The sequence below is a fragment of the Canis aureus genome, chromosome 2 (assembly GCF_053574225.1).
Source record: "Canis aureus isolate CA01 chromosome 2, VMU_Caureus_v.1.0, whole genome shotgun sequence".
NCBI lineage: Eukaryota > Metazoa > Chordata > Mammalia > Carnivora > Canidae > Canis > Canis aureus.
Window position 1 is genome coordinate 15277129 of NC_135612.1, and position 17373 is coordinate 15294501.

The window sequence follows — 17373 nt, forward strand, 5'->3', positions numbered from 1 at the left end:
GTCACCCCAACCCCCCGCCCACCTCCCTTTCCACTACCCCTTGTTCATTTCTCAGAGTTAGGTGTCTCTCATGTTTTGTCACCCTCACTGATATTTTCACTCATTTTCTCTCCTTTCCCTTTATTCCCTTTCACTAATTTTTATATTCCCCAAATGAATAAGACCATATAATGTTTGTCCTTTTTCGATTGACTTATTTCACTCAGCATAATACCCTCCAGTTCCATCCACATTGAAGCAAATGGTGGGTATTTGTCATTTCTAATGGCTGAGTAATATTCCATTGGATACATAGACCACAGCTTCTTTATCCATTCATCTTTCGATGGACACGGAGGCTCCTTCCACATTTTGGCTATTGTGGACATTGCTGCTATAAACATCGGGGTGCAGGTGTCCCAGCGTTTCACTGCATTGTTTATCCTTTTGACTCCAGCTGTCACTGTGTTTGAATGACTACCTGATGTGGGTCTACACTGATCCCACCCTGGAGCTTGTGCATTTCTGGAGCTAAATGCCTGCTCATCTGGTCCCTGGGACATTCCACAGACACTCCAAACACAGCATGGATAAAACAGAACTCCTCTTCATTGCCCTGATCCCTGAACCTCTCCCCTCAACCCAAGTTAATGTCACTAATAATTGCTCAAACAGAAACTGTTACTCATTTTCCCCTTCTGCTTACCTCCCTATCATCCAAAGAATCACCAAGATTGTTTATTTTGCCACACCACCTAAATGTTTTCAAGTCTATTTCCTCTCCCTTCTTGCCATCAAGGCCTAATATAGGTCTTTATCATCTCTCATTTGGATTTGTATAATAGTTTATTATTATTATTATTATTATTATTATTAAATTCTTTACCTTTACTTATGTATTCTTCTAGAACACCTAACAAGCACACGCCACTCTCCTGTTTAAGGCTCTTCAGGTGCTCCTCATTACTGCATAAAGCCCCAGCTACACTCAGTATTAGAAAAGCCTTCCCTGACCTAGGACCTGCCTAAGAAGAGCCTCATCTCATGCCTCTGCACACATATTTTTCACTCTCTAGTAATGTGGAACTGACTGAAGCCCTTGCTCGTGCTGTGCTGGCTCTCACCTCCTTACCCTCTTCCTCCCTTCTTTGCCTAATTCCCATCGATCCTTTATGACAGCTCATGTGTCATTTCTTCTGGGATGCTTTCTGTGAGCTAGATCCCCTAATCCATGCTCCCACAGCATCTCCGTATGCTTTTCTCAAAGCTCTTAGCATATTCTATTAAAATATCTAATTAGGGGTCTGTCTCCCCATATGGACTCTGAGCACCTCAAGGGCAAGTATTATTTATTTTCCCTAACACCCAGTCTATTGCCTAATACACAACAGGAGTTCAATGAATATTATTTTACTGCATCGTTTTCTTGAAATAAATCAGCATTTGGAGGTATAATGTAGTAGCCAACTTATCAACTTATTAATTGAGCCCCTACAATATTTTTTAAATATCGTGCTAGGATTAATGGGGATTCCAAAAAGCATAAGACCCGTACTTCCTATCTAGATTGAGAAATAAAATATGAATATGTGAGAAGCTGCTGGAAGTATGCAGACAAACAGTTGCCGAGTTCTGAGAAAGCGATTCCAGCACGAAGGGGTCCCTTCTGCTGTACAGGGTGATGAAGATGAAATGGAACTGTGTTGGTTGCAGGGTTGACAGGATCTGGAGAAGCAGGAAGAGTTAAACAACAGAGTTCACTTTCTGGTGCTTTCCTAAAATGCACATTAGGGTTCATATATAGAGTAGAGGGGTTTTTTTGGAATGCACAACAGTAGGAAAATCTGGACCTGGTTTCTCGGGTCTTATGGCTTCTCCCATCTCATCACTCAATCCCAAGAGTTCCGATAAGATGCCTTATTCTCTACCACCCACTCACACCCCCAGCTCAACTCTCAAGCAACTAATAATATTTCTCTGGAGAATAACTACTTTCCTCGAGGCAAATTTTTCTGATGTTTGAAATCAATTTAGTCTAATTTCATTTGGTGTCTTCAAGTACTTTCAAATCTAGGGCTGAAAAAGACTAACCCACAAAGCCGTATGAGAGGAAAAAAGCATGTAATACCAAATTAAATTAATTACCAACTAATTTGTCGAAGTCTTTAAGTACATTAGGAATTCATGAAAGGGACGTTTTACTGTAAGGGAGAGCAAGCTAGAAAAACTTCATGAAGAATATGGAATTGAATTTGGCCTTGAAGAATGAGTAGACCTTGTATAGGGCAGACAAAGAGTAAAAGACAGTACAGTACGGGTTACTGTTGGAGACAGTGAAGAGAACTGAAACTGGCACATAGGAGATATTCTATATATAATTGATGAAGGCATTAGCCAGGACTCTGAACTTGCAGGTGACAGCTTTGTGCTTCCAGTCCTCATCTCTGCTTCTTTTTTATTTTTAAGATTTAATTATTTATTTGAGAGATGGGGAATGGTAGGGCAGAGGGAGGAGAGTCTTAAGTAGACTCCCCACTGAGCAGGGAGCCCAATGAGGGGATCCATCTCTCAATCCTGAGATGGTGACCTGAGCCAAAACCAAGAGTCAGACAACCAACTGTGCTGCCCAGGCACCCCCTCATCTCTGTTTCTTATGCAAAAAAAAAAAAAGAAGAAGAAGAAGAATTTATTTAAAAAGAATGTGATAGTTCACACAAGAGAAGAGAGAGGTAAAACTTTGGAAAGACAGGAATTGGAGGATTTCTGGAAGCTGGGGCAGCTGGAATTTAGCTTTCTAGCATATTTCATCATCTGCTGTCTTGGTTTCTCCCCCACATGGTGACTTTGTTTTCAGCCCAGTGTCTCCAGTCATTAAAGTGCACCCTAGGAACTTCTTGCTTACATCCTAAAAGTTTCCATGGTGCTTCAGTTCAAAAAGTCTCAGGGAAAACCTCTGATTGGCCAAGGAATCATCAGCTTGTTAAAAATGGGGGAAAGAGTGCTGAGCAAATGAAAATTAAGATGCCAAATAAATGGTGGACTGAATGAATGAATGGATGATGAGATATATAGCATGATAACAGGCTACAGAGTCTTGAAAAACAGTCATTGGTATTTAAATTATATATGGTTTTTGTTAAAGGCTTTAGAGCAGAGGCATCCCTGGGTTGCTCAGTGGTTAGCGCCTGCCTTCGGCCCAAGGCGTGATCCTGGAGACTTGGGATCAAGTCCCTCATTGGGCTTCTGGCATGGAGCCTGCTTCTCTCTCTGTGTCTCTGCCTCTCTCCCCCCCACCCTCTGTCTCTCATGAATGAATAAATAAAATCTTTAAAAAAAAAAAAAAGGTTTTAGAGCAGAAAAGTAACTTGAGGAAAGCGTTGAAGAAATAGACCTTATTGACTATTAGGTAAGATTACCTGAATAGGGAGAAGGGTATAAAGAAACCACCTAGAAGACCATTTTCATCTTGCCTGTTCCTTTCTAACCATGGTTTCTACCTTTGTGTGCCAGCTTGTCTGTGACCATAACTCTTTCACATTCTTTCTACTTCTTTAGAGCTGAGGTCATCCCTTTCTGTGAAGGGATAAAGAATTAATATTTTAGGCTTTGCAGGCCGTACAGTCTGTGTCTTCACTACTGACTCTGTATTATAGCACAGGAAGACGTAGACAATAAGTGAATCAGCATGGCCTTGTTCCAACAAAACTTTGTGGATACTGAAAGTTGAATTTCATACAATTTTCACATATCATTACATACTCTCCTTTTGACTTTTCCCTCATCCATTTTCAAAGAAAAAGCCAGCTAAGCTCACAGACCATACCAAGATAGGCTAAGGGCCAAATTAGTTTACAGACTGTAATGCACCAGCCACTGTTGGAGGGCACTGCACCTGCCAGTATCTTACTGCCTTTCTTTCTTTCCAAATACTCTTGTCTGCCTTCCTTTATCACAACTCAGCCGCCAGTAAACCTGGACCCAAAATTGAATTCTACAATATTGTGTTTATTGAACAATTTTATGTTTTAAATGTCAAAATCAAATACATTTAAGATCTGCTTGTATATTCAAGAAAACAATCTAGTTGTGTAATTTTCATGCTTTTTTTTTCAATTAAAAAATATTCCCATGAAACAAATCCTAACAGAACAACAGAGCCCAGTATTGACCATCTAGATCAAAACAGGATGATCATCAACTCCCGATCATTTCTTCAATGAGTTTTTTATCCATGGATTTTTCTTAGCTCTGACTTTTTCTTAGCTCTGACTTTTTCTTATATATTAAACCTAATGCTTTTCTTCATGCATTTATTTAAATAAAGGGAAATGAGTTCACTCTGGAGAGACAGGGGTTGGGGGCACAGGAGCTGATGGTGACAGTGTGAGGCATGACCCATGTTAGTCACCCCCATCTTGCTTTTGGATCTCACTGTGTTCCTGTGGTATTAGTCACCACAAGTCGTGAGTTACATAGTGCCTTTTTTTTTTTTAAGATTTTTTATTTATTTATTCATGAGAATACATAGGAGAGAGAGAGAGAGAAAGAGAGAGAGAGGGAGAGGCAGAGACACAGGCAGAGGGAGAAGCAGGCTCCATGTAAAGAGCCCGATGTGGACTCGATCCTGGGTCTCCAGGACGCCCTGGGCCAAAGGCGGCGTTAAATCACTGCACCACCTGGGCTGCCCTACATAGTGCCTTGAGCATTGTAGGCACAAGGCAAATATTTGGTCAAATTAGCAAGTGAAACCCACTTAAACATGGCTTTTGTAGTTCATAGGTCTTGAGGGAAGACTAAAAAGTGGTATCTGCCACCAAGATTCTCCAAAGTCCAATTGGAAGTTTGAAGGAAATAGGACTTTGCCTTTATGTCTGAATAACTATTTTCAGTGAGGAAGGCAGCTAAAAAGGTAAAATTAACCATAAAATTTGCTGTATGAGGTGCTGTCACGCCTGGGAAATGGCTTCCCAAAGTCTTAAGGCCTGCCCTACTCTGTTAGAATAATGAGCTCATGACTACAACTTCCTGGGGTTGGTATGAGAGATTGCTCTTATCACCATGGCTATCTCTTTTCATATTAATTTTAACATACATTCATAGGCATTATAATTTGCCCACCTGACAGAAAGTGTGAAGAAAATCTTACTCTCTATTTTTTAGTATAAAAGAGGAAAAACGTTCAATCTCTTTTGAAAGGTTAGGATTTAATTAGAAAATATATTAGGAAGCACACACGCTCAGCAGGTGTCTTAACTTAAATCCATCTTTTTGATGATGGCATTATTTTTATTCCAGTGTTAAATTTTTAAATTTAATTTCTAGCATGTTATATTAAGAGCCAATAATGTAACATCTCTGTCATGGTATATTCCTTTAAAAATGAAATATCAATTCTCAGATACAACCTTAGACTATAGTAAAAATGAATTATTAATTTAGTTTAAGTTTTTTCTATTGGTTAATTTTTGGCCATGATAGTAGAAAGTAACACATATGATAAGAGATATAATTAACTGAACTTCAGCAAAATTTCAGGCTAAGAAAGGGATATTAGGAAGATACTTCATTAATAATGTGCCATTGAGCATACAGTCCTTAGAATTTAAACCTCATTTCATTACACTAGAAATGTCTTTTTATTAAGATGTTCCCTGAAAGAGTCAGCATTATCTAAGTATAACTGGGAGTTAAACCAGCATAAAACAGAAGTCAGCTGGGAAAATATTCAGAAATTTGCCCTGGGTACAGTTCTCAATTTTGGCTGGATTCAAATGTAAGCCATTCTTTGATTAGCATCTTTAACTAATAGTGGCCACATCAGGAGTCGGATATTCTCTCTCATGTTCTCAGTCAAAAAAACAAAATAAGAAAGGCAGAAAATAGGAGAGGGCTACAAGCATTATACCCTTGGCAAATGAGCAAGAAGTCTGATCCCTTGTTAATGTAATACTGCCAGCTTTTGCCAGAGAAGATGGAATGGAGTGTGGGAGAATTTGTTATCATTTAGCAGTACGTTTAGGTAACATCCAGTGGAGCCAGTGTTGGCCTGGGAATCGTAAAGGGTAATCATAGAAGCAGTTTCTTTTCAGTTTTTCTCATTGACCCAGAAGAATAGGTTTAATGTGACTCCATCCTCTGGTGTTGGTTAGGTTTTTCTTGCTACATGAAGCAAGGAGATACTTGTTGTGTGGGCCCCTCCAAAGGGAACTGTAAGCCTCCCTGTCATGTGGAGGCTCTTGTTGGGTCATAAGATTTATTTCAGATGCAGCAAATCTCTCTGTCCATATGTCTATCTGCCTTTATTTATTTATTTATTTATTTATTTATTTATTTATTTATTTATTTATTTAGAGAGAACATGAGGGAGCAGAAGGAGCAGATGGAGAGGGAGAGAATCTCAAGCAGACTCCACACTGAACTCAGAGCCCAATACAGCACTCAATCTCATGACCCTAAGATCATTAACCTGAGCTGAAACCAAGAGTCAGATGCTTAACCCACTATACCACTCTGTCTACTTACCTTTAGATCAGGAATACTGATCCTGTCAATGGAGGCAAAATTAAGTATGACAACTATCTTGGCCTAAAACAATCAAAGAAAGATTTTTAAAATGCAGAAGGGGGCACCTACGTGGCTCATTCGATTAAGTGGAGGTCATAATCCCAGAGTCCTGGGATTGAGCCCTGGGTCGTGCTCCCTGCTCAGCCAGGAGTCTGCTTCTCCCTCTCCCTCTGCCCCTTGCGTCCCCTGCTTGTGCTCTCTCTCTCTCTCTGTCTGTCTCTCTCTGTCTCTCTGTCTCAAAAAAGTAAATAAATAAAAATCTTTTTAAAAATGCTGATGAAGTATATGAGACTCAGTCTTTTATATAACAGAATGTTTTGGTTGTCATATATGACTGTCAACACAGTGCTCCGTTAGTACTGATCTGTGTGTTTTTTTAAGTTCCTGAGAGGATGGGGTAGTAGTTATTCTTCAGTTTATCTCCCCAACTTACCCAGAGCCTGTGTTGTAGCAGGTGAGAGAGTTAGTCATCTGTGTTAATGTGGAGACCTTTTATTTTATCATATAGCCAGTTTGAAGAGGAGATTATAAGGTAGAAGCTGGACTAGACTTGTCCTGCTTGCAAAGGGAAGTAGAATTACTAGGGGTTGTGGGTCTCTATAGTGGAAGGGAGACCTATGGACCTACTTCTCATGAAGTCAAACAGACCAAGGCAGAGGGCCTCAAGCTGATCAGTAGAACCCTAAGGCCTCAAAGGATCTGGAAATCTCCCAGAGCTATATTCAAAACATTGTTTCTGTGAACATGGGTGCATAACTTAGATTCTAACAAAGATAATTGCCTTACACAAAATCAAAACCAGTGTTTGGAAGGACCCACATAGCAAAGGAGCAGTGGCAGGTCTTGGAGTGGTCTATCACACAACTTTGTGAGTGTTTAAGCTTAGAGATGTTTGAGTCTGTTAAATAATATTTAAAATAGTAATATTTAAAATAAAATATTTAAAAATATTTAAAGTAGTTTATAGTAAAACAAGATCTCTTGATATGCTTATTGTTCTTTCTCCCCAAAATATTTCCTGTTCACATTGGCATATAGTAATTAATGTTAAACTCTTTTAACATTAATAATTTACTAAAGAAACATGTTTAGGAAAGAGATGAAGCCAAATAAAATGAGTTAAAAGCAGTTGGTTTTGTCTCTGACATTCAACATTATGTATCATTTTGAAATCATTCATTCATATAGACACTCTGATGAGTAGTGGGAATGCAGTAATGGGGAGAAAGGTTCTCAACCTTTAGGAGATTCACAGACACATCTCCCAGTTTAAACTTATAATTACACAGTAAGTGCTAAAATGAAGCTATATGTGAGGTGAAATAGGAAGGAGCATGTCGAAGAGGAAGCTAAGTTGGCCTAGGATCCAAGGGCAGGCTTCTCAGAGGAGATGGTAATAATATCCAACATTTATACAGCACTTACTCCCTCTCAGTTACTGCTCTACTATGTTAACTCAGTAAAACATAATGCACTATTGAGTCATAGACTAAGTAACTGTCCAAAGTCACATGTCTGGTAGGAAGTAGTGTCAAGATTTGAAGCCAGGCCACATGGCGTATAATTCCACATGTTAGCTACTCCATGCTTCCACTTCTTGTGCTTCTGTGGTACCAGAAACAGTATTCCATAAAATATAACATGGGACTGGGGGGATACGGAAGTTGGGAAAGACAAAGAGACACAGAGTAGTCCAACTTCTAGTTTCTAAGAGTTAAATGTTTTCTGATTTCAAATTCAGATTCATTAACCCCTACAAGAATTTTTTAAAGGTTCTAAGTAATTTTGGGGTATCTCGGTGGCTCAACCCATTAACCATCTGCCTTTGGCTCACTCAGGTCATGATCCCAAGGTCCTGGGATTGAACCCGACATTGGGCTCCCTGCTCAACAGGGAGCCTACTTCTCCCTCTCCCTCTGCCCCTCTGCTTGTGTGAGGGGCGTCCTCTCTCAAATAAATAAATAAATCTTTAAAAAAATACATTTAATTTCTAAACCCAACATGAGGCTCGAATTTACACCCCCAAGATCAAGAATCGCATGCTCTACCAACCGAAGCAGCCAGGTACCCCAGATTCGTGAACCTTTATGAAGTTCAGCTTTCCCTCAAGTTCCTTCTCTATTGTCTCACCATATAGAAAAGGGTCCTGACACTTATCTGCGGGGTGTCTAAATTTTCACACACTCAGCTTGTGTTGGGTTGCATTTCACTCCAAAGTTAAACACTTCATCCTTCCAGTAATTTATTCCGTCACTCATTATTTTCTCAGTTTATAGTTTTAACCCTGTCTGTTTTGGGTCCCACATATGGAAGCTTCCTGACAAGAGATAAGAAATAATAAATTCAGTTTTGAAAACTAAGGTAGGAATCCTGTTTTCATAGTTTTATGTCAAATGCTTTCCTAGTTGTAGATATTTAGAAAATGATTAAAAGCCACAAAAATAATGCTGAAGAGAAAGGGGAAAACAGCTTTAATTTCTTCTTTAATATGACAAAAAGCAGTGCCTGTAATGTTGCCTCCGATTTTCCATGTACTTATTAGGCTAATGTGACAAAGAAGATTTTTTACACACTTGGGGACATAGTGTTTGCATTCTGTTCCTTCCTCTTCAATGTGGCTTCGTGGAAGCTGGCACTCAAGGAGGCACCACACTCATTCTGGCCTCTGGAATAACAGTTTGCTCCAAAGTCCCATCAGCTTTGGGGAAGTAACTTGGGTACTGAAAAAAGTACTGCTTATTATTTGTTCCTCTGTGGTCCCTGCTGACTTCTTATTGTAATATTGTTAACAAGTTTTCTTTACTGGAAGAAATATATTCCATTTGGATTGTGTCATGAACTTCATCTGGAATAATGAGACTTCCAGTAGCTTTTGTGCATTACCTCTTTTTTACATCATTTTTCTGGTGGCACCAAGAAAACTTCCTCACTGAAAATGGATCCATTTACAGACAATAATAGAGTGGCTAGTGTTCATTTTTCTTGGGAAAACTGAAATGTGTTTCTTTTATCCTATTATACTGATCCACCAGCTTCAGATTATCTGATTTTCGAGCTTCTCATTTTCTCCTGTATCTTAATGCTATTATTAACAAGAATTCTGTTGCTAATGGTTCTGAAAACTAATACGTGTGCTTTCAGCAACTACCTGTACTTTTATGGTTTGTCTGATTTAGCTGGACTTTGATAATTACTCCAAATACTGCTTTGTTGTGGATCAAATGTGAGGAGCCCTAATGTCCCTCAAGATTTATTTTCAATGTCCCTAATTTTGCTACAAGAGAATGGAATTAATATTATGACTATTAGTCATGAGATGCAAAACACCTTTCAGTGTAGAGTCTATAGTCTATATTCTTTATGAGTGATACATCCATATGGATGTATATTATGAGATATATCTATATATACATATATATTTGGAGAGAGAAGAGAAAGGGTTTCATTTAATTTTAGAACAATAGTTCTATGAATATCTGTGACTTATTTCATCATACAATATTTTTCTAAAGTATACTCTTTTTTAAAAAACTTGAATGTAGTTGACACATAATGTTACCCGAAGTATGCTGTAAATTTTTTTAAAACACACACAAAAAATCTATTTTAGAGTCATTTGTATCGATATGCTCTATCAAGTTCCTAGCTTATCATTGATTTTATATTTTTTGCACACATTTTCTATTTTAGAAATAATCTCCAAATTTCTTTTGTCTAACTAAATACTGAAAAGAGTGTTATATAATACTGTATTTATTTAAATATATATTTGTTTCTTTATTCCCAGGCTTAGATCTATATTTATTGTTTTGAAAATGCATTTCAGGAATAGGTATAAAATCTTTCATTGTTCTAAGTCAAACCTAGATATTCCTAGGACCTGTGGTATTTTATATATTTATTTCTTTAACCAGTTTGTTTTTTTTTTTTATAGTGTCTACTCCGTGTAAGAAATTATACTGTATTCTTGACAAACTGTGGTGAATACACTGGAAATAATCTCTGGCCTCATGGAAATCTTTTCACATTTGTGATGAAAGAACCTATAAAACTACAACTTTTCTTTGAGTGTTTTCCTAGGAGCAGTTCTTTTGCCTGGGCAAATGTGTAGGATATGCTCTTAGAAATTTCCTACAATTGTTCCATATTCCCTCCAGAATTTTTTAAAAATCAGGAATCAGAAAAAAAACGGAACATTTCTTTTTTAAGTTACTGATGTTTTACATAATAGCACCTCTTTGGTTGACTTGCTAAGACCAAAATCCCCAGATTTTCTGATGCCTAGAGAGTAATTTTCTGCCATAAAAATTTTTAGCTAGAATTCATGGCCCCCTCAGGCAGTGGTCTCAAACTCCAATGGGCAGAAAACTGAGTTGGGGCACTTGCTTAAAAGGCACTTGGTGATGGCAAAGGGTTAAGCATTTTTAACAAATCAGGAGTTCCTGGACCACAGAGCCCTATGAGAGCCACAGTGGACTTCGCATAGTTCTGTTTATCCCTGAAACTGTGTTTTTGTAGTAGCTTTTTGCTGTTTTTCAACGAGAGGGTTAATTATAGGGATTTAGGAGGCTTTGATTAGTTTCTCAAAGAGGTCTGCAGAATACTATGATGCTGTCAGGAGCATAGTTTACAAGTGAAAGCATACACTGGTAAAATCAGTCAAATAGCAACAAGAACCCTCCACTAGAGATCTAAAATGGGAGGAAAGACTACAGGGTAGACAGTTCTCAAGGAGTGCTGTGGTCTAGAGCAGTGTGCCCTCAACGGCATTGCTGTTTGAGAAAAATCCCAAAAGTTAATAGATTTGTTGGTAAACTGGTGTTCATTGATCAAAAAAGTTTGAGAAACTTTGTTTTCTTTTTAATTTACATTATTATAAAATTACAGTGTTTAATATTCTAATTTGCATTGTGAGCCACTTTAAGTAGCATTTAGTATGTAGTGATTCCTAAACCTATTTGATCATAGAATCCTTTTCAAATGAAGTTTGGGATATGCCTTTTGATGAGGACAGACATTCATTTTTCAGTGCAACACATAAAAAGTAACTTTTATCATAGCTCTGTCATGAAGAAAACTTTAAGTTATGTTCTAAACACTAAGAAAGCAAGGAATTTTATATTATGTTTTAGAAAAATTTTTATTAAAATAACATAGGGGAGTAAAAAAATACCCTCAACATGGACTTATTCTTTGTTAGTTGATGGTAAATTAAAATCTTACCCTGGGATCCCTGGGTGGCGCAGCGGTTTAGCGCCTGCCTTTGGCCCGGGCGCGATCCTGGAGACTCAGGATCGAATCCCACATCAGGCTCCCGGTGCATGGAGCCTGCTTCTCCCTCTGCCTATGTCTCTGCCTCTCTCTCCTTCTCTCTCTGTGACTATCATAAATAAATTAAAAAAAAAAATCTTACCCTAAAATGCCAATTTAACTTTTATCTATAATATTATTAGGATTTAGGAGAATTTCGTATTTTCTAAGAACCATAGAGCTCATCCCGTAATAGAGTGAAAATCATTATTTCACATATTTTATGCCAATGATTGGTGACCAGCTAAACATAGTTGCCTGTGTATAAGCCTGTATGTCCAAAATTTCCTGAAGGAAGACACTTGCATAGTGTTTAAGAAAGAACAGAGAAAGGCCAGATTAGTTTAAGGGGAAAGTGAATAGACTGTATCCAGATAAGGTTTTCTAGGAAGGTGAGTTGGAGGGGAGGAACAAACAGAATGGTGAAAGAAGAAGGAAAGAAAGATTAATTGAGTGAAAATAAATGTACAGGGGAAATCCTTTCCTAATTTGGTTGACAGTGAAGAGTCTAAGGAACAGAAAAATAGGTATGTATAGGCAAATAGAAATTATGACCTAAGATGTGATGATTAGAACTCTAGTCCTATGAGATACTGTGGGGAAAATAAGACAAGTTTGAGCTATGCTATTCATCCTTTGTGTTTAATTTTGCTTTAATTGGACCTTCACAAAATGAATTTATCACAGAATTATTTTTCCATAAATTAAGAACCTTCACAGTAGCCCTTGGGAGAACACTGAGCTAATAGTAATAGGAAATAAGGACTGCTAATTAATGGACCACTACCATAATCATTGCTTCTTTGGAACAAAAATGATTAGATTTAGGTCATACATATTATTCTGTCCTCTTTCATTATTAAGTTATAAAAGATGCATTGAATGGAAATAGATTTACCATTCACTAAAGTTTAACTTCTGGAATACAAGATTTTTCTAAATCCAGATCATGAAGGTAAGACCTCTTCATATAGAATCCTCAGACCCTATATAATTTTTAAACAAGTAGCACTCAGGTTATAGTGTTTTGACTCTTAAAGATTTTTTGGGACTAGGGGTACTTCTTTGTTTACTTTATAAATACAGTACTTCTAATTAAAATAGAGCTGCACGAAACCTTCTTAATTTCTAGCTAACTATTAAAGAATGAGGAAGAATTCTTAAAGTCTTGAAAGTGTTGCTTATAAATAGTTTAGTTCCAAAGGGACATGGTTAAGATTTAGAAAGCTAAATCAGTCCCTCCAACCATATGAACAAAGCTTAAAAGAAATCAAACAAGCAAAATGAGAATCGAGCAACAGCTAAATGATTCACAATATATTTATTCTCTTTTCTTTCATTTTTGGATCATGATTTTCATGGCAAAATCTTAGAGGCTGATTGTACATGTTTGTGTTCTCTAGCACGCCTGTGGAAGAATGATGGGTGTGAGCAGGGCTGTTTAGAGATAGACTTTAATGTATGTGGGTCTAACATCAATTTAGAGATGAAATAGTTTTTGTAGGTACTCATGGGTGTGTGTGTGTGTGCCTTGCTTTGCTCTTTAAGAACAGGACTAAATTCCAGTTTAAATTGGCTGACAGGTCTCTCTCAAATCATCTGCAAAGGTACCATGACATTTTTTACCCTCAGTAAAAACCTCTATCCTATGGTTAAAAGTCTGATGCCAGCATTTAAAAGTTTGAGTGAGTGAAGTGAATCACCCATTAAATTGGTTTGCTTTTGGAACCTACCTTTTAAATCCATATGATGAAGGCAATGTTTTTTCACTTGGAATCACCAGACCTTACGTTATTTTTAATTGGCATTCTCAGTATTTTCTTACCAAATGCACTTTACACTTTCTTTAGAAGAGTTTACAAATTTTCCCATTTGTCTTTAAGCCTCAAGATAGTTCTTAAATACATGTTTTAAGAAGTGGCAATAACAAAGGAAGAATTCTTTAAATCCTTGAAAACTTGGTCCCAAGTGCCATTTGGGGAGGGCAGTTTAATTTCTATATGCTTAGAGTATTTTTAGAGATATTTTAGATATATTAGAGGTATTTTTCTATATTCAAGTGGTGGTGTGATTTAATTATAAGAGAAAACAGCATTAATTTTAAAAGAGAAAAAATCAACCTTTATTTATTTTAAGTTGGTTTGTTCTTATGAAAGAAATTGATATGACAATTATTTAGACCGAAGTTATTTTTAACCATGATTTCATGAGTTATGTAGTCTAGATTGAACAACTAAGTTACTTCTTTTTAATGCTATCAGAGGAATGCTTCTAAGGTCTTAAAAAGTCATATCCTTTGTCTCTTCATTTTTTCTTTTAAGTTAAATTTTTATTTTAATTTCAGACTTACAAAAAATACTCAGATTCCTCAAATGTTAATATTTTAGCACGCTTCCACATTTGCATCCACTTTCTCTGAAAACCATGTTTTCCCTTGAGAATAGATTACGTATATTTGTCCTTATATACTTCAGTGTGTATTTCTTAAAAACAAGACCATTCTGTTTCATAACCACAGTATAGTTATCCATATCAGAAAATTAATAATCAGGGACACCTGGGTGGCTCAGTGGTTGAGCTTCTGCCTTTGGCTCAGGATGTGATCCCAGGATCCGGGATTGAGTCTCACATCCGGCTCCCTGCATGGAGCCTGCTTCTCCCTCTGGCCATGTCTCTGCTTCTTTCTCTCTGTGTCTCTCATGAATAAATAAATAAAATCTTAAAAAAAAATTTTTTTTAAAAGAAAGAAAATTAATAATCATGAAATAAGAGCATTAGATTGTAGACCTTAAATTTCACCAAATTAACCCAATAATGTTCTTTATAATCAAATAAAGTAAAATACCAATCATGTTAACTTTAGTTATCACGTCTTTTAGACTCCTTTTGGCTAAAACGTTTCCTGGTCTTTGTGTTTTGCGTACTTTTAGAGTACAGACCAGCTATTGTGTAGAATTTCTGTCAATTTGGGTTTACCTGATGTTTCCTCATGACTAGATTCAAGTCATGCCAGACTTTTTAAAGAACAGAACTATATAAGATATGATTTTACAAACAAATCACATTCCTATTTATAACTCTGAGAATCAATATAATTATTTAATTGGCATATTTGCATCAAACAGAATGTTTCTCTCCAGCTTCCCAAAAGAAAAGACACGTAGGAGATTTATATGCATTTCTTAAAAAACAAATTTGGTTTAATTGTTGATTTTATTAGTTTTGATAGCTTATGGAATCACATAGATTGTTTCAATATTTACTGAGAAAACAAGTAAAATGTACAAATATGATAATATTGATCTCTTTCCACAGTTACTCCCGAATGCCCACAGAAAAGAAGAAACTTTTTCCTCTCCTTAGATAAACTCAAATTCTTATCGCAACTCATAAAATCTTTCTTGGAGCTGGAAAAAAATGTTGAAGAATTATTGGAAGAAATATTTGTATCACTGAGGACACCCAGAAATATTTCAGGTAACATGATTTTTTTGTTTAAATTTGTAAATCTATTCTCTCTGTTTTCACTTCTTGCTGCTGAATCTGTACCATTACTTGAAAAAAAAATGCATGATAGAATTCTTTACATGAATTATTTAAATAAATGTTAAATGTAATACACACCATAAAATTACATTTCTATCTTATATATGTGGCAAATTCTATAATTGTAATTGACAAAGCATTGTAATACAATTCTGAATAATGATCTTTAGATGAAATCAAATTAAATTTTTTTTTTTTTATATTCAGAGAAACGCAGCCTGGCTTATGGAAAAAATAAGCATACTGGATGATCTAGTAGCTCCTCTTCTGCTAGTAGCAGCCAAGTGACCTTGGGCGAAATATTTAAGCTTTCTTAGACTCCATTTTCTCATCTTCAAAATAATGGTGTAGGACTAAACTAGCTTTCTCTTTGTTTTCTTTTACTGTTATATGCTTCAAATTTCAATATGTTATGTATGTGAGAATTAAATGATTTAGTGTATGTATTTAAAAGAACGTCTAGTAGGTCACAATAAAGGTGAGCTGTTATAAAAGTAATTCTAATTTTATACAGTTTTTAGTCTTTTTTTTTAGTAAAGATTTTATTTATTTATTCATGAGAGGCACAGAGAGAAGACAGAGTCATAGGCAGAGGCAGAAGCAGGCTCCTTGCAGAGAGACCAATGTGGGACTGGATCGCAGAATTCCAAAGAATTCTTTGTACCCTCTAAGCCACCTAGGCATCCCTATTGTTTTTAGTCTTAGCAAAATCCTTTTGACGAAACCTATGCCATGTATGTTAAAATAATATTTCTAACATTAGAGGTGAAATTCAAAGGCATAATAGTTAAAATATGTTCATATCTCTACTTACAAATATTTTCATCTATATCAGAAAGTTCTCTTTTACATGATACCATGTATCATTTTAAGGACAATAAATATAGTTGGTGGCTGCATTTGCAAAACAAAGTGAGGGAACCAAATGATTAACAATCAATCAGAAAATTTCAAAACCCAGTTTCATAGTAAGGAATTACATTTATTTTAATATGTTTACTTTTGTGTTTATTTTGCCTGGGTAAATAATGTCGGAAACGTTATAGGGTTGAAGTTTCTTTTATATTAGGCATGGCTTACCGCCCTTCTCTGTGTCAGATTAAGTTTTAGTAGCACTGTAAAATTATAAAGTAGATCATTTTTTCAATTTTGGAGAGAATTTGAAGAAAAATTGAGGTGGATTTCAGGTTTCTAAAGCTGACAAAAGTCCAATAGGAAAATAATATAAATATAAGACAGAAAATATGAAAATTAGAAGACAGAATGGAAAAATAGATTTAATTAGGAGATAATAGGAACCCTAGAGGGTCCTATATATTAAACTGACTGGGTCGAAGAAAGATCTAGTAGATCAATATGACATGCTAATTTTTGATTGACATCTTGGTGCCTCAAGCAGTTGACACTTGGTGTTGCTACTCATCTATAATGCCTGGCTAAGACTTTGCATCTCACATCCACATCTCTAGCAGATCTTTTCTGAGGTGTAGATCAAGAAACAGAGCAGACTCCCAACACATCTAGACTCTTACCTCTTGGGACTCATACTGTTTTGGTCCTAGACCAGGATCTAGAGAAATTAGGTAAATTCTAATAACTTTATTCCTTTAAAGGGAAGCATTAATTCAAAATTATAATTGTATTAGAAAAGTATTATAAAGATACAAAACTCAAATGGCAAACAATTGAAGCAAAGGTTTGATATTACCAATTTCGGAAAAAGAAGACTTATTTAGATTAAAATTGAGCAATCTCGTGATTTGCAAATGCTATATATTTGAGGGAAATGGTTACCATTATTGAATAAAATCAACAGAGAAAATATATAATTATGCTACAACAGTCTACCTTACCCAAATTTGTTATTATATAAGCAGCATGGCAGATAAAAGTAACTTCAAATCCATTAATAAGAATGTATTATAGAAGCATGCTTGTGGGTCTTTGAACAAAGTATGTGAAAGGAATTTTAAA

The 17373-nt window shown here is 36.2% G+C and overlaps 1 protein-coding gene across 4 annotated transcripts in view; it reads left to right on the plus strand.

Moving 5' to 3' along the window:
• KIAA0825 (KIAA0825 ortholog) overlaps positions 1–17373 on the plus strand; it is a 380540-nt gene that overhangs the window by 87205 nt on the left and 275962 nt on the right. For 3 of the 4 annotated variants that reach the window (XM_077864518.1, XM_077864511.1, XM_077864514.1), the window contains exon 6: positions 15169–15330. In XM_077864518.1, coding sequence (XP_077720644.1) covers positions 15169–15330 — 162 coding nt within the window. Of the gene's footprint in view, positions 1–15168; positions 15331–15606; positions 15740–17373 lie in introns of those variants that run through there. The other variant, XM_077864520.1, reaches the window with a different exon arrangement.